The sequence below is a fragment of the Symphalangus syndactylus genome, chromosome 6, assembly GCF_028878055.3.
Source record: "Symphalangus syndactylus isolate Jambi chromosome 6, NHGRI_mSymSyn1-v2.1_pri, whole genome shotgun sequence".
In the NCBI taxonomy this organism is placed as follows: Eukaryota; Metazoa; Chordata; class Mammalia; order Primates; family Hylobatidae; genus Symphalangus; species Symphalangus syndactylus.
The window spans coordinates 87,604,114-87,623,019 of NC_072428.2; the positions used below are offsets into that span (position 1 = coordinate 87,604,114).

Here is an 18,906-nt window from a genome sequence, read left to right on the forward strand (position 1 = left end):
TCAATTCAGATCTACAGTCACTAGTTACTCTTTAGCTTAGGTGAAGGAATCTTCACATTTCTCAACATTTCTATGTGATGACCAGCTTAGATGATGAGGAGACTTATGATAAATAAAGGAAGAAGAGACTTAGATATATAAAAATACTACATTAGTATTTGTTTAGTTAAGGGAACTTTGATCCTCGAAAGTGACCAAGAAAGTACATTATATCATTCTTTTGTGTTAATACACCTTTTAGAAAGAAGGCATTCTTAGTTGCTAGGGAACAAGTAGTTCAAAAGCCCAAGGAATGCTTAATAAGGGAAAAGAAAAAAAGTATAACCCACAGACAAACCATCCCACGTTGAAAAATTCGACTAAAATTAAGTGAAATTGATTTTGTGGGTATCTGAAGCAGCAGAGGTAACAATGAATCTCTTTTCTTGCCTTCATTAGTATTGAAGATATTGAGTTTACTCCTGTTATCCAATAGAGAGTGGAATTAGAATGATGGTGGGAAATATAATGTAACACTTTCTTTTAATCCCACTTCTCATTATTTTGAGGTAGGATGATATTTATTTATCCAGTTTGTCTAGTTTTACACAATGTATGTATGTATGTATGTATGTTCATTTCGATATTTTTAGCTTTGCTGTCATCTTTCTTCTTAGAACCTCGCACAATTGTGAAGGTAATAATTGGTATCCTTGAACTAATTTCATTATTTCCTGATGCCTAATGGAAATTGTATGTTGCTCACAATGGAGCTCATCTTTCATATTCATCAGAATTTAATGATAAGTGAAATGAAAATGCAAACTTACAATAAATAAGTAATGTTAATCACAACTTCAGACATGGGGTTCTGTTAGAATTTTTCATTATTAGGAACAGTGAATCACTCAGGAAGTTTATTATTGACCTACTTATTAAAAAAAAATAGACTGGGTGCCATGGCTCACGCCTGTAATCCCAGCACTTTGGGAGGCTGAGGAAGGAGGATTGCTTGAGCCCGAGAGTTCAAGACCAGCCTGAACAACATAGTGAGATCCTATTAAAAAAAAAACCTAGCAAAATTAAGCAAACTCAGGAGGATCCTGGCTTTCAGCAAGAATTCAAGTTATTTAGAAAATAGTTTGGTCAGAGGAAGGGCAGTTCAGAGGCAAGGCAACCTCAGAAGCTATTATTGTTGACTCTGCTTGGAGCTCTTCACAGCTAACTCATTATGTTAGTCTTCTATTGCTATGGTGACAGATGACTAAAAACTTACTGGTTTAAAATAATGCAGATTTATTATCTTACAATTCTGGAGATGAGAAGTCCTTTCTGTTGCTCATTTCTCCTTCCCTTGGTCTTCAAAGCCAGCAGTGTTGGCCTGATTTCTTCTCATGCTGCCATTTCTCAGGTTTACTCTTCCTTAGTCACATCTTCCTCTTCCATTTTTAAGGACCTTTGTGATTCCATTGGCTAACTCTGACTATCTAGGGTAATCTTTTAAGTCCAGCTGATTAGTAAATTTAATTCCATCTGCAAACTTAATTCCCTTTTGCTATGTAACAACATATTAACAGGTTCTGGGGATTAGGATATGGATGTTTGGGAAGCCATTATTCTGTCTATCATAACCACCACTTCTGCTGCTCAGTATATCTGAATACTGTTTTCCTCCCACTAGTCTCTTCAGTTCCACTTCTACTTAAACCTTTGATCCATGCTATTTCATCCAACTGTCATCTTGTGGTGAGAGCATCTGATTGGCTCAGTGCGTTATCTTTATTTATACAGGTCTTTTATATCTAGCTTGTTACATGCCATTGACTCAGAAGTTAACTTCTTGCAGGTCTAATATAAGTCCTGATACAATTGGATAGAAGTCAAAGACAAGGCCATACATGAGAATATTTCTAGCTATGTGTAAGGGAGCTCCTGTTTCATCAGGGACTGTCAAAGGGAAAACGTCCCTCAGAAAGATGGCTGTGGATATGGCAGAAATCTTGATTGCTTGTCCAAGACAATTTCCATGGAAGGAAAGTACAGGTGCAAGTATTGGGAGATGGGGTTGTCGAAATTTACATACCTAAGATTTAATATGCAGAAATTTGACTGTTTCTCTTTAGGGAACTTAACTTGCTTATGAGTTGCCATTCTCTTTCCTAGGAGAGTGAAAAATTAATCTCATCACTTGAAGGTTAGCCTCTTTCAGATCAAAATAGCCTTTTGTGGTCAACTAAGGATTTAGTAAGTTCTAACTTTTTCGATATTCTCTAATCTTCTTTACTTTATTTCTCCATGCCTGGGCGCAGGGAGAAACTTATATGACAAGATATCTGGTGTATTTGCTTGCTTTTGTTCTCTTGATATAGATAGTGAACTTGACTGCTACTTAGAACTTGGCCAATCTTCTCAACCTGCTTAGGGCCCCTCAGCTGTAGGTGGTTCTTTACCATTTTCCTTCAGCTAGGTGTCTGCTTCCCGCTTTCCATCTCTCAGCCTCTGCATTAGAACTTCTTTGATCCTGCATGGAGCCTGTCTCCTAGCAGACATACTTGTTCCTTTCTTGCTCATTTCAAAGGGCTTTCTTAAATTTCCTTGTCCTTCTGAAGCCAAGGAAGATTTAGGGCACAGAATGGCGTTGAAGATTCACTTTGCCTAAATATGCCACATTACCATTCACCTTTGGCTGCTCTAGACATTGGTTTGCTCTTTTATGATGAAGTGTGATTCAGACTCTCTCCAGATATTCTAAAGCCTGAATCCCATTGTTCTCACTAATACAATGGTTAATTAAATGTATATTATAGATTTCTTAAAGTGAATAAATAATATAATGTATGTGAAACACCCAAAAGTGATATAGAGTAGCTGCCTAAATTGATTGCTAATAATGATCTAGCTGGGTGCAGTGGCATGCACCTGTAGTTCCAACTACTTGGAAGGCTGACATGGGAGGATCACCTGAGGCCAGGAGTGTCAGGATTGCCTCTGTGAATAACCATTGCACCCCAGCCTGGGCAATATAGTGAGACCTGTGTCTAAAAAACTTTTTTTTTAAATAAAAAATTTAAAAAATTTTTAGGTCATCTAAAAGCTTGGAAGCATATTTAGTTTTGAGTAAATATTTCTGGGGCATCTGTATTATGATTTCCAAGAGGTTTCTTTAGGAATTTTGTTAAGCAATTATATCATTGAGTAATATTATTTTTTAGATATTACATTTGAAGTTATTTTAAAATGTATAATTGTGATGATTATCTTGGAACTGTGGACTTAATTAGAGCAAAGTGACTTAGAACATATATTATGTTAACATAGCTGATTAGCATAATTAACATATGTTATGTTAATTAGAACAAAGATACTTAGAACATAGATTAAGGTTTTTCTGGCTATCTCACAAACCATAATCTATGTTGTCATCACAGAGAAACTTGGTCTTTGAATATTACAATGAAAGTACATTAGAGCCAGCTGGTTAAGATTGTAGGAAAGAAAGATATGTACAGGTGACAAGTATTCTTTTTGTTAAGACTTATGTCAGGGTGTAAGCAGGAGAACTTCAACTGTAGGGAAACTAAAGCATATGAGTGTATCAGGAGGAAAAGCATCCTGTTTTGAAGTCTGTCTATATGCTACATTCTTTCTAGTAGAGAAAAAACGAAGGCCAGTATTGCACAGCATGTGAAGAGTTGACACGATTGAAATGTAACTCTGTCTGGTGCCAAAAACTCGTATTATTTTCACCATGCTGTTTTTCCTTCGAGAAAGAAATTGGATAAAATGGCAAAGCAGATAATTATTTACAAAACAGTGAACTGAAGAAGAGGAAAAGATACCTCAAGATGTGTTTGAAATATTAATATATGAAGTATTGTAGAAATATGTCTTAGTGATGGAAAGAGCTAGAAATATACACGTATTATGAAAATATATTGCGTGATCATAAAAATCCATATGAAACCTTCTATTCTGAAAATTATTTACTAAACATATATCAGGAGAGCTTTGCAATAGCTGTCATGACAACAAAGATGATTCTAGTCCTTGGAACCAGAAGCAAGAGCTAGTTTTTTTTGGCGAACAGTTATATAATTTTAATTTATTTTTATTACCAAAGAAAGCAATTCAATTGTTGTTTTATATATAAAATAATACAGCCAGATATTTACACTAGGGGTTCTAGACTTAAACTTCTTGACTTATTTCACATTTATTTATGAGTTACATCTTGTTTTTGTTAAGTATTTAAAAATTATCCTAAAAGGAAAATTTGAGAGAATATAAATTTATATATTTGAGAAGATACTTATATACTTGAAATAAATAGTTTCTGCTGATTTATAATCTATTTATTCCTTAAAGCACTAAGTAATTAATATGTCTGGTACATGCATGTAGAGACTTAATAAATGATATTACCTGTAGTATAGATTGCACATCTGAACTAATCTCCACCAACTATGAAGCATATTGTATTCCCTATACCACAGGAAGGAGGTTAGACTGCATAGAGAAATGAACAAGGTATTAATGGTACAATGCACACTACATTTCACACCAATTAGCTCTATTGGTTTTACTGCAAAGAACTACATATCCTGGATCAATTAAAGTGATGTTGAGGTTTATCTGTTTGTACTCAAATCAATTAATCAATGTTCCTAAATCTTATCTTAGTCTGAAATGAAAGAGAAAGCTTTGCATTGGATGAAGTTGTTCATGGATGATATGGGTCTTTAAAAAACAGAATTCAATAATCTGCCTGTTAGCAGAAAGCATAAGCAATCCAGTAAAATGCAGGACTCCTGGATGAATCCGAATATGGAGATTTTATCACTAAATTAACGTGCCTTGAGTACTTTGAGTGAAAACCTACAAGTTCAAAGTTCACATGAGTATGGAAAAACCTCATAGTGTGAATAAGTCACTTTTAGGAGTAAAAATTGATTTAAATCTTTACAAAATATTAATTTTAATTTCAAATAAATTTTAATTTCAAATAAAAAATTATAAGTCCATGTAAAACTAATATGCTCTGTGGTCAATAAATGTTAGTATGTATCTGTGTCCATTTGAAGCCAGTATTCACCAATGTTATCAGTGCGCAGCTGGGATCATACTGTAGAACCTGTTGGTAGTAAAGCAGAATGCTGGAGTTGTGCCAGAAAAAAGCAGGGTTGAACTGATTCCTGTATGTGCCTGGATTCACTTCTCATAAGACAGTAAAAACCTGCCAGGTCCTGGCTTTCAAAGATGGTTTAGTCATGCATGTGCACCCCATCTGTTGGATGCATGAGGGATTTCCTTCTCATCTCAGCCCTCCAGCCACAAACACTGTGACTGCTTCCCCTCCAACCCCCCTTTCTTTAATTCTTCTTCTCCTGCTGAGAGTGTACAGGCTGTGTAAGACAGGTGCAGCTTATGCCACTCTGGGGAAATCCTTCCATAGACACTAAGGTGAGCGAGAAAGGTAGTCAGATTTTTCTTTTGGCACCTAGCTTAAATTCAGTATACTTTAATTCAGTGATTAAAAACTAACAGCAACATTTACTTTCATAATAAAAAAAAATAAATACACCATTACAGTTCTAACCAAAACCTTAATGACCTTCATCTCTTCTATATGTGAACTGTCTCTAAAGCTCCTCTTGTTATCTAGACGAATATTAGCAGGGGCTTTATATGTGTTCTCTCTCTCTCCATTCTGTAGCACATAACCCTTTCTCCTACCTTTGTTTTCCACACTCCTCCAGGTTTGACCTCCCATGCTCCACTTTGCCTTCTGTTGTCTAGGATGGCTACCCTTTCTCTTACGATGCTGATGACAGATAATACCCAGTTTCGAGACTGGAGAGTGCAGCATCAAGCCTCAAAATTGCATGTACAAACCATTGTGGTACAAGATGTTTTACAACCTGTTAACATAACCTATATTTTGGCAAGCTGGTGATCCTAGAGCAAATTTATATTTACATATTTTTTCCTGACACACTGCAACTCCAAAAAGATCAAGATAAAGAAAGAACAGCGTGGTGTTTCTAATCAGTTGTTTATAGTTTTAAATACATTCTAATGGGAACTTGTAAGCCAAATAAGTAACTATTGTTCTTATTAGTTTTTTTTTTTCTTTCACACAGATTTATGAGAAATATCAAGATTTGTATACTGTAGAACCAAATAATGCACGCCAGCTGGTAGAAATTGCAGCCAGGGATATTGAGAAACTTCTAAGCAACAGATCTAAAGCCCTGGTGGTGAGTTTAAATAGGATCTGCTCATTTTATTATTTTCCTTACTTATCTATTATTTAATTTTCATGCTCTATTGAGGGGTTTTGTTTGGTATGCGTTCTTCTTAGTAACTGTGTTCATCTGATATGTTCATAAAAATGAGATATCATGGTTTAAATGCAAACCCCAAAATATTTCTAATTATGTTTATTTTATATTACTATATTTTAATAATGTATGTTTAATTGATTATATGTATATGTATCCATATGTACATCATGATACATAATAATAAATTGAACGTGTTTAAATCCAGATGTACATCATGATACATAATAATAATTGAACATGTTTACACAACATGAAACCCAGAATATTATCATCCTCTTTAGTTGTGTAGTCTCTTATTCCATCACCCTTCCTCTCTGCTAGAGGTGGCCAAAACGCTAGATATTCAAGTTACCATTTTTTTCTTTTTAAAAATAGTTTTCCCCCACAAAAATGCTTTGCTAAACAAGTTATTCTTTAGTTTGCTTACTTTTTAGCATTATGAAATTCATATTGCACTGTATGTAATCTTCAGCTACTTGGTTTCTCCATCAACATTATGTTTGTATGATTTATATGTATGTTTGCACTTAGATTTAGTTCATTTTATTCAGTTAAATATTATTTTATGAGGATGTATCTCAATTTCTTCATTTAGTCTCTGTAGGTGAGTAAATTATTATTTGGGTTATTCCAGATGGATACTATTATGAATAGTGCTGCTGAATTTTCTTGAACAAGTCTCCTAGTATTTATGTGCAAGAATATCTGTAGGGTCAATACAGGAGAGTAGAATTGCTAGATTGTAGGGTATTTGCAGAGTCAGCTTTATAAAATATGACAATTGTTTTCCAGTATAATCCTATCATTTCAGACCTTCACTAGTTATATATGAGCCCACATTGATACATATTCTGGTCGACGTGTGGAAGTGTTACATTCTTAATTATAGGCAATCAAATGGGTGTAAATGGTACCTCTGCTTGTCACTAATGAGGGAGACATCTTGCTGTATATTCATTTACCTTTCTTGTTTCCTCTTCAGTGAAATATTTTTGTACATTTAAAAAATTGATCTGTAGGTTATGTATTGCTGATGCTAATTCATTTTAGTCATATATGATGCAAACATCTTAATTTTAATGCAAAGTCAACTTTTCTTTTAATTATTAGTATTGTAGAGTGTTTTCTTTAAGAAATCCTTGCCTACCCTGAGGTTATACACATAATTTAATATATTTCATTCTACATGATTCTAAGCTTTGTCTTTTGCATTTATGTGTTTAGTCCACGTGCAAGTTATATGAGTATATAATTTTAGTCTGCATTTCAAATTATTTTTTCCAAGGAATTTTTCCAGGGCATTTATAGAATAGTTTGCCTTCCCCTAGTGAACTCCAGTTGTCCAGCTCAATATCTAGTAGGCTGCTGTGGTTTGGCTGTGTCCGCACCCGAATCTCATCTTGAATTGTAGCTCCCATAATTCCCATGTGTTGTGGGAGGGATGTGGTGGGAGGTAATTGAATCATGGGGGCAGGTCTTTCCCGTGCTGTTCCCGTGATAGTAAGTCTCATGAGATCTGATGGTTTTATAAAGAGGAATTCCCTTACACATGTTCTCTTGCCTGTCGCCATGTAAAATGTGACTTTGCTCCTCCTTTGCCTTCTGCCATGATTGTGAGGCCTTCCCAGCCATGTGGAAGTGTGAGTCAATTAAACCTCTTTCCTTTTTTTTTTGTTTTTTTTTTGTTTTTTTTTTGTTTTTTTTTTGTTTTTTTTTGAGACGGAGTCTTGCTCTGTCGCCCAGGCTGGAGTGCAGTGGCACAATCTCGGCTCACTGCAACCTCTGCCTCCTGGGTTCATGCCATTCTCCTGCCTCAGCCTTCCGAGTAGCTGGGACTACAGGCGCCCGCCACCACGCCCGGCTAATTTTTTTTTTGTATTTTTAGTAGAGACGGGGTTTCACCGTGGTCTCGATCTCCTGACCTCGTGATCCGCCCTCCTCGGCCTCCCAAAGTGCTGGGATTACAAGCGTGAGCCACCGCGCCCGGCCACCTCTTTCCTTTTTAAATTACCCAGTCTGGTTTATGTCTTCATTAGCCATGTAAGAACAGACTAAATACATAGGCTAAGTCCCTCAGTATATTCTTCTTCAGAATAATCTTGAGTATTCTTAAACTTTTACCTTTTATCTAAATTTTAGATTCGGCATATAGTTATCCAGGAAAATGTCTACTGGGATTTTGATTTGTATTATATTGACTCAGACCAAATTGAGAAGAATTGATATCTTTATTATATTTCGTCTTTCTATTTATAAATAGTAGCTCTTAGTTAGCAGTATTTTATGCCATTTGATAAACTTTAAAAATTTTTTTCATAAACGTCTTATACATCTTTTGTTAGATACAATGCTGGAGCTTCAGTTTAGCTCCTCCTATTCTTTGTTTGTTTGTTTTTGAGACAGCGTCTCACTTCATTGCCTAGCCTGGAGTGCAGTGGCACAATCACTGCTTGCTGCAGCCTCGGCCTGCTGGGCTCAAGCATCCCTCCCACCTCAGCATTCCAAGTAGCTGGGACTGCAGGCATGTATCACCACACCTGGCTATTTTTTAATTTTTTGTAGAGATGAGGTCTCCCTATGTTGCCCAGGCAAGCCTTTAACTACTGGGCTCAAGTGATCCTACTGCCTTGGCCTCCCAAACTGCTGGGATTACAGGCATGAGCCACTGCACCCCACCTGGTTCCTCTTATAATGTAGATTTCAGTACATTTATTGATATTTATCTCAATACAACTCTGAATTTCCTGTTTGCTTAATACTCATAGTTCAGATTTTTTTGTTTACTATGTTTTATAAATATCTTGACCCTCGAAAATTTTCTGTTCTTTCTTTCTTTATATTTCTTTATATATTTCTGTGCTTTCTTTCTTTCTTTATATTATGCTTCTTCAAATATCCAAGATATTGTTGTAGTGTAGCAGGTATGTTGGTTGGAATTTTTGTTATGCCATGTTGCTAGAGGTTGAAACATGTAATTAAAAATAATAACTGAGGTCAGATGCAGTGGCTCATGCCAGTAATCTCAGCACTTTGGGAGGCCAAGGTGGGAGCTGAGGTCAAGAGTTCAAGATCAGCCTGGCCAACGTGGTGAAACCCCATCTCTACTAAAAATACAAAAATTAGCTGGGTGTGGTGGCAGGTGCCTGTAATCCCAGCCACTCCAGAGGCTGAGGCAGGGAAAATTGCTTGAACTTGGGAGGCAGAGGTTGCAGTGAGCCGAGATTGTGCCACTGCACTCCAGCCTGAGCGAAAGAGCAAGACTCCGTCTCAAAAAAATAAAAATAAGTAAATAAATAAATAAAAATAATAATTGAGTAATTCATAGGAAGATAAACTTTCATTATTGGAAAATTCAAAGCATTATTATCTTCAATTTTGGAGCGAGAATATCCTTTATTTATGTAAATGTTTGTAATAAAAACTTATCTAATAAAAATAAGGTGCTATCTACTGAAGTGATTAATATTCAGGTGACAGTGGAAAATGATTCGATTTATATTGATTTTATCAATCTACATTTTTCCTCTGGATGTAGGAAGCAGGTAATTTGGACATCATAGTCCCTTAAAAAAGGTTGTGGAATGAAATAGTGTGTGTCTTGCCTTAATTGGATTAAAATAGAATCCTATTGAGACTTTCTTTCTTATTTCTCATTTGGAATGGAAGCTCAAGACACCTGGTGCATTATTTGAGTCTTGTGAGGGATCAGTAGAATATCTGAAGCACATGATGACAGAATACTGAAGACACAATGGCTAATTAAGTGTAGAATAGTTCAATTTTATTTCAGGGAGACAGATTCATGTTTGTTTTCAAACTAAATTCTTTGCTTAACTTCCTTGATTCCACAAAAATATAAAACATTATTTCAAAGAGAAATATTTTGAGGCTAATGAAAAAACATATGCTACATTGTATTGTAAATGAATGCAAGATGGCATTGTTAATTTGCTTCTATTTTAGTTGTAGGCTTATACTCAGGGAGACATCTGGATTAAAGGAGCTTTATTTCTTCTGGGTGGGACACTAATGTAATTTTATAGGTAAATATAGTGGAAAACATCATGAATATACAAATCTAAGGTAGATGATAAAATTTAATACCAGTTAGGCTTTATTGAGTGGTTACTAAGTAGCATCATCTAATTATTTCCCATAATAATACTATGGTAGAGACACCATTATTAGTCTCATTTTTCAGTGAAGAAACTGGGACTTTGAGAGTTCCTGAAACTTGCCCAAGGAAATATATCTAATAAGTAATGTTTGCCAGTGCTTCTTAAACTTTAATATGCATGCAGATCACCCGTGGCTCTTGTTAAAATGCAAATTTTTATTCAGTAGATCGGGACACAGATAGTACATTTCTTATAAGCCACCAAGCATAAGGTAATGCTTATGCTCCTGGTACAAAGACTGTACTTTGAGCAGCAAGAATGTGAAATTTGAATGTGAATTTGAATGTGAAATTCAAATTCAGGTGTGTCTGGCTTCAAGATCTTCCTACTTATTACACAAATACATCCTTTGACCTAAAGAAGTGTATAATCATAACAATGAAGAAATGAGGCTAAGTAGTATTTTGTAAACTTCTATTCAGCCATGCTGAATAAGCATTCGATGATCTAGATAATAGAATATTCTGGAAGGCTATTAATTTTTCAGTGAATCCTGTATCGATTAACCATTTTCAAAAGAGTGATTTAGTGAAAGAAAATATATGGTATCTAAACAATTTTCATTTTTATTTGAGTTTGAAAAATTTTAAAACCTTTATTATTCTTCAGTAAACAGAAGATATCTTTGAAAATACAAATGTAAAGATTGTGAGAGAAAAATAAATGTAACTGGTTGTTTTCTTATATGCCTACTGCAGAAATTACTTAACAGTCTTTGATAATTCAGGTTTTTGAAAGAGGAAGTTAAAAACTGGAGGGTTTTTTGGTGAAATATTGCTTTTTAGTATCTGCAATAATTGTTATTGTGCATACACGAACACAGATTTTATGTATTTGAAGATTAAATTGTTAATCCTATCTTTTATAATCTTTTTGATTAAAAAGTCAATTTAACTTATTGCCTTATATGCTAGCTTGTTTTTGTTTATATGTTTGACTCTAAACTACTTATTGCAACTTTATTTTACACTCGTTTATGCTTTTGTCTTTTGATCAGCTCCATCTACCAGCCTTAGGAAGAGCTGAAAGATAAAATGATATCAAAACATTTTAGTTGCTATCTCTATGATGGCAATTTTGCTTTTTTTTGTGGGGGGTGGGGGCTTGTTACTATATAAATCATGTTATGATTCTGATGATTCATATGTATTAGGCCTTTACAGAAACTCTGTGAAGTAGACACATTAAACATTTATACATTCTTATTTTATAAATGAGGAAATTCAGAAGACCAATGTTCTCATCCAAGACTGTGTAGATAGCATGAGGTAGTGGTAGAATTCAACTTTATGACTTCTGTCTAAAATCCAGTTTTTTTTCCCCTCTAAACCACATTCATTCACAATTTCAACCATTTTATTTCCAAGGTGTGTCTGCTAAATGACTTTTTTTCTGACATTTGCTACGTCTATATCTCAGGAACTGGCTCCCTGCAATGATTATATGACTAATATCATTGGATTATTCTTAAGCAATCTCAAATCAAACAATGTTTTGAAGCAAAAAAGATATAATCATTTAACATTATTATGAACATACATTTCAGCTTGAACTAGGCTGAAATATCTGCAAGTGTTAATGAACAATTTACAGGAGAAAGCTTTTCAACAAAGCGATCCAACCTCCAGTGTGGCTTTCTGAGAGATGGAGGTAAATGAAATCAGTGCTCTGATTGTTCACCAACCAGCCCAGCCAAGGGGATCTGCTCAGTAAATGAAGGTCTCTAGGCATTTTGCTCAAAGAAAATAGGATCAAGGTTATAATAAATAAATTTTTCTGGTGACACTTTCCAATTATGGCATATTCTGTCTCCCTCTGGTTGTCCTGGTAACTTTAATTAAAGCTGCTCCAATCTATTTTGAAGCTTTAAATACTGTAATATACTCCAACTCTTAATTCAACCTTGATATTGAGCTTATGATTAGGTAACAAAAAAGGAACATGACAAATGTTTTCAAGTGATTTTTAAAGTAGGTTTTGCTTTTGTTTTCCTGGAAGTACTAGATTATTGTTATTTAACCAAATAGTTTTTTTGTTTGTTTGTTTTTCTTTAACTCTTAGGCCAGTCATTCTATATCATTTCTATTTGTCAGCAGTGCCAGTAACATTTTATAAAAAGGCAGCTTTCTGGTCATTATCTCTAGGGATTTTAACTAAAAAATATGGAAAGAAACTCAAGAAAAATTAGATCCAAAGAAGTGAGAAGGGGATCCAGGAAGGAATTCTGAAATTCTTTAGAGACTCAAAGAAGAATACAAAATTCATTGTGTTTGGCTATTAGGGGTTATTGGTTTACTTTTGTGAGAATAGATTCAATAGAATATACTGGAACAGAATAAAGACTGTAGTGTTAAGGAGTGATTGGAAAGTGAGACATTGGCAAGAAATTTGTCTGGATTTTCATGAAGTTTGGTAGGACAGTGAAGGAAAATGTGGAGTACTACTAAAGAATGTAATTCTTTCTTGTCTGTTTTTGAGACTAGAGGACATATAAGCATGCTTATAGCTAGAAAAGCAGAAATATATGAAATTTGAAAATAAGAAAAAATAGTCTGAATGTTGAAGGATGATTCCAGAAAAAGCAGACAGAGAGAGAAAATCGAGGTCATGCAATTTTCTTTGAAAAGATAGTGGAATCTTTCACTTGGGACAGAAGGAATATTATTAGATGTAAATAAAGACAGTTTTGCAGGTAGAGAAAATTTAAAAGTCACAATAGATGACCACTTTTCTCTTGGCCAAGTAGAAGGGGATATTATATGTAAAGATTGAAGGAGCTGTGAGAGTCTTGGGGACTTGTTGAAGATTTGGGAGAGCAAAGTAAGAAAAGGTGAAAGGAGTCTATTATGGGTAAGTAAAATGACTGAGGAATAAAATCTGGGGCCTTCCTAACACTGAGAAGAATCAGAAAATATAAAACACCCTCATGTTCTAAAAATGAGGTCTAAGCTACATATGAATTTCAAAGAGCTTTCTGAAAACTCTGTGTGTTTACGTGGTTGTGCATATTTTGACCATTAATCCAGAATCTATCTGGAGGGTATAAATTATCCAGGTTAAAGAGAACAGGAGAAAAATCCCTTTGAAAGAGGTATGAAATATTGTGCCATTTGCTTTCTCCCAGGAGAAAAGTGTGCTTACCCTTCTCTGTAATCTTAGTGTAAATGTCTTTGAGAAGATTTCTTAGAGGGCTAATACATTTCCCTTTGAGTCTGAGTGGTGAAGGGATTAGGTAATCCACTAATTGTTTTGCAAAATTGAGATTACTTTTATTTATTTGGATTTGATACATGCCTGTGGATGTTACAAGGGAAGTGCTGAGGCTCGACATGTTTACCCAGTGACAAGGCAATGAGACACGGCATCAAAGGGCACAAACTTACATACAAAACCAGGCAGTGAGGTGGAGCTGGTCTCAGATAGGACCCAACGGGGCTTCCTGACAGGAACAAAACTAGTTTAGCAGAAAGAGGGTAGAAATATACTGTCAAATGGGAGCTGAGGGGCTGGGCTTTAAATGACCCTCAGAAGCATGACATTGCAATTGAATGTCCTGGGTACCTCCAAACAACTAGGAAAGTATTTCAACAAGGGAACAAGTCAGTGTTGAACATCCATCAGCCCCAGAGAGTAACAACACGTAATTATAGTCAAGAAAAGCCATCCATTGCCAACTTTCTCATAGTGCCATTGCTGAAATCACCGTGTCTGAGCTGCTAAGAAGTATCAAGATTAAATCAGGAGGAAAAACTCAGAGTGGACATAGACCTCTACCACATTCTCCATCTGAAGTTTCTTGGTCTGAAGCAGTACTAACCTGGTAATGGGATTTTAAATGAATTTTACATTAAGCTTAGACATTTGATTTTTATTCCAGACTAGATATTTTAATTGATTAACTGAGACTACTTTTAGCGATAACATTTTTATATACAATGGTGAATGGAAAAATTAGGGAACCTGAAGGGCATAATGTTGTGTTTAAATATGATTAATAGACAAACCAACAAAAGAGTGATTTAAACAAAGTGTGGATTTATTTTCCCTCCTGTAATAAGATATACGTAGGTAGGTAACTCAACAGATTTGCAGAAATCCCACTCTGTTACTCCTCTGTCTATCTCACTGGGCAACCTTTGGCTGCAAGGGGGATAAGAAATGTAGTTTTAGCTAGGCCATTGCTTCTCTGAACAAAATTGGGCGAACTCTCAATTACAATGTATATCCCACCAGTTGATGTCTATGTTAAGACTTTTTCAGGATTTAATGTGAGTTTTATGGAAGATGGTCTGGAGAAAATTCATTTTAAAGAAGCAGAGGAGAGGAAAGGAAACATTGTTTTCTGTTGGCATTTTTTATATGGAGCCATACCTTTCAATGTAACAGTTATATTCATAATCAAATCAGCTTTCTCTAACACGGCTTGGCGTAATACGAAGAGTAGAAAACTTCAATTACTTTTGCACCAACTTAATAGAATGAAAAGACTGTTGAATCCATCTAGGATTGAGGATCGGCAAAGCAAACTTTGTAAACATCAAGGATATTTGAGAATAGTCAACAGTAGTAGTTGAAGTATTTGAAACCAGGAATCATGTTAGATAGGATCTGATAATGGTCAAGAAATAAGAGTTCAAGTGAGTAGACATTTTTATGTGGATAAAGTGTAAGTTTATAAGGAACAGTGGAGAAACAAGAAGTTGTGGTAAAGGACAGAAATTTAAGAAGTTAAGTGTTCTGGGTAAAAACAAGGTAGAGGCATGAGTCAATGAGCTGGTTACTTAGATGGAGAAGAGTGAAAGTTTTTGGAGTTTTACTAGTAAGGGGCAAATTAATCACTAGCATTTATTCACTGTCTGCTATGGTCCAGATACTTTGCTAGGCACTTTCCATCTATTTCTAACACTATTTCTGTTCTGCAAAGTACATATAGTTGTTTTCACTAGACACATGGGAGAATGAAAGCCTGGAGAAGTTCAATAATTTGCCCAAGCTTACACAGCTAGCAAAGAATTCAAACCCAGTTGTGTATACAGTAAGTTCTCACTTAACATCATTGATGGGTTTTTGGAAACTGCGACTTTAAATGACACGCTATATAACAAACCCAATTTTCCCACTGACTGATTGATAGAAGCAAATGTGAAGTGTCTATGGCATATTCCTGGTCACAAAAATATCACTAAACTTTTACATAAACACCAAAAACTTCTGTTATTAAACACTGAAATAAATGTGAGCTATACATACATTTAAGAAAGATTAATATGAACAAGTAAGATAATTATTTACCTAATTATCCCAGTTCAGAGTGTTGGGTGGCCGGAACCTCTCCCAGAAGCTCAGGGTACAAGATGGGAACCTACTCTGGACAGGACATGGTCACATCCCTGAGTGCACTCATGCCTACACCCACACCTACTTGTCATGGGGCAATTGAGACATGCCAGTTTACCTAATGTACGTATCTTTGGGATGCTGGAGGAAACTGGAGTGCCCCGAGGAAACCTATCCAGACATGGGGAGAACATGCAAACTCCACACAGATAGTGCTCTGTGCGGGAATTGATTTTCATTTTTTCTCATCAGTGTTACTACAAAATGATATCGAACAAAATGACGTTATTTGAGGACCTGCTGTATCTACAAAAATACGTGGTGTTCCCTTGTGTGTCTTGTCATTTGTTTAAAAGCTTACAACATTAACTCATCTAATCTTTACAGTGCATAGCTGAAACTAAGAAAGATTAAATGACTTCACCAAATCTTACATACAGTGAGAGATTTGGGCTGGAGTTCTTGTGTTTATGTTATCTAACCTTTAGGTGGCTGCATCATGTTTCTCAGCTCCATGGCATCTCAGTAATCTTAGCCAAAATTTATTTGTCTGTCATTTGTCCAGTTAAATCAAAGCAGTCTGTCCAGTTGACATGTACTTATTATAACTAAAAAAGCCATATTAATACTCTACTGGGCTCTCATAGTACCATTATATTTAAGTCTTTTAAAGTCAGCAACGTCATTTATTTTGCTTGCCCTACAGCTTGTAACACCTACCTAGAGTGTAGTTGAGCTACCAAATAAAATTCAGACATAACCTGCAGAATATCTGTCCAGTGAATGGTTGCCCGGTGGAATACCTCTTGATTTTTGAAATCCAATCTGCACAGACTAGACTGAGCTCTCACTAAGATGTTTTTGTTTCTTGTTTTGCTTTTTGCTGATGCTTATAGGGCACCTACTTTCATTTACATCTTCCAATCTCAATGTTTTTAACAAAATAACATGTGATTTACATTACAGTTAGTAGAACATCAGAATCATGTGGAGATGCCTTGAAATGTAGTCCAGGTGCCAACTAAGGAGATGTACATGTTTTCTGCTGACAGCGAAAGGCCAAGTAGGGCCTACGACACCGTCTGTTAACATCTTATTCATTGTATGAGCAGGAAGTGATGCTTGTAGCCCTTTACACCTTAATATATGGTTTATAACATTTGTCCATGCACCTTGGCATTTGGTGAGTGTCTATTTTACTGTTTTCTTTAGGTGGTTAAAAGCTGGTTGTGAGGGGTTTGGGTTGATATAAAAATGTTCTATTTTTTTCCACTTAATAAATAATAGGCTATCAGAATTTTCACTTAGAACATCAGGTTTTTCTGAAGCACATTACTACTTAAGTGGGAGATAACCTGTCCTGCTTGATATCATTTGTTAGTGTGGTAAATGGAAAGCCCCAGATACACCATCACATTTCCTCTCTTACGTTACACACTGGAGCAGCATCTTTATAGATTTTTAAGTCTAAAGTAATTATAATGGTAGGAATTTGGGACCAAACAGAAGAGATGGTGAAACACTAAGTGCTGTGTTTACAACCTCTTGAATTACACTAAGGAGACAGATCCATATACTTGTAACTGTGCTGATACTCTCTACCGTACTCAGCATTTTAATTTTTATAACATTTTGTTCTGATTAATGTATTATTTAAAGGTTAGCAGTGAAGTTTTTTTTTTTTTTAAAACAACTCCTTCCTTCCTTCCTTTTTTTTTCTTTTCTTTCTTTTTTTTTTTTTTTGGAGTTTTGCTCTTGTTGCCCAGGCTGGAGTGTAATGGTGCGATCTTGGCTTACTGTAAACTCCATCTCCCGGGTTCAAAGGATTCCCCTGCCTCGGCCTCCCAAGTAGCTGGGATTACAGGCACCCACCACAACACCCAGCTAATTTTTGTATTTTTAGTAGAGATGCAGGTTTCACCATGTTAGCCAGGCTGGTCTCAAACTCCTGACCTTGTGTGATCCGCCCACCTCAGCCTCCCAAAGTGCTGGGATTACAGGCATGAGCCACCATGCCCAGCCAACCACACTTTCTGTTTTAAATCTCTCAGTGCTAGAGAGTGCGTTTTCCTCCCACATTCCATGGAGTAGTGTCAGCACTAAATGGGTATTTGAACAAAGGCACTTTTGAAAAAAATGTAGTAGTCAAATATACCTTTAAGATAGAAAGCACAATTAATGGTATAGGGCACCTAATTACTTAATGGAAGGTTCAGACAAGGAAAGGGTTGGGGCAACAGTGATAGGCTCTGTCTTCTAAATGAAATCTCTTGGAAATGAGATTCTTAGAGTTGGCTTTAGGATCAGAGAGCACTGTCTAATGTAAAATTTGTGTTCTGGTGATGCAGCATGGGGGAAAAGGGAGTGTTGGGTTTGTAATTACTTTGAGCAAAATGAGAATTAGCTTAAGTGGATTGCAAAACTCACACAGGCAAAAACTACACAATTTTTAGAGCCTAGTACAAAATGTAAATGTGAGGCTCTTGTTAAGAAATTATTAGCATTTCAAAATGGCAGCATCAGAGAATGAAACCAAACGTGGGGTCCTTCTGAGTGTGGAGTCCTCACCGAGTCAGTCAGCCTCGTCTGACTGCACAGGTCTCACACCCACCAAAGCTGACTGGTCCTGCGCATAGGTCGTTAGTGGTAGAGCTGGAACCAGAACTTAGGATTCTCAGCTACTTGTACAGTGTTCTTTCTATGATGATAGTCATCAAACTTTACTTGGGGACTTGAGAGTCTGTGAAATCCTTGATGATTGTTGAAAGATAATCCCAAAGTGAGGCAAAAAAAGAAAAAAATCCATATGTCATTTCACCTCTCTCTCTCTCTCTCTCTCTTTTTTTTTTTTTTATAAAATAGCAAGCTCGCCTCAGCAGAAATGCTCTGATCTGAATGTGCTAGTTAATAGTGTTTTGGGTGAAAGTAAATATAGAGAAACAGTGCTGATCCAAGGCCAACCTCTTTAATTCACATAATGGAGTCTTTAAAGAGAACTTCATGGTATCCCATAAATTCAGACAGTCTGATCAAGTAATGTTTGCTAACATTAAACAACATTTAGCCAT

General features: G+C 35.8%; 1 protein-coding gene across 11 annotated transcripts in view; it reads left to right on the top strand.

Annotated features, from left to right (window-relative positions):
* CACNA2D1 (calcium voltage-gated channel auxiliary subunit alpha2delta 1) overlaps positions 1-18,906 on the top strand; it is a 518,973-nt gene that overhangs the window by 100,279 nt on the left and 399,788 nt on the right. For all 11 annotated transcript variants that reach the window (XM_055283394.1, XM_055283393.2, XM_055283395.1 and 8 more), the window contains exon 3: positions 6,120-6,236. In XM_055283394.1, coding sequence (XP_055139369.1) covers positions 6,120-6,236 — 117 coding nt within the window. The remainder of the gene's footprint in view (positions 1-6,119; positions 6,237-18,906) is intronic.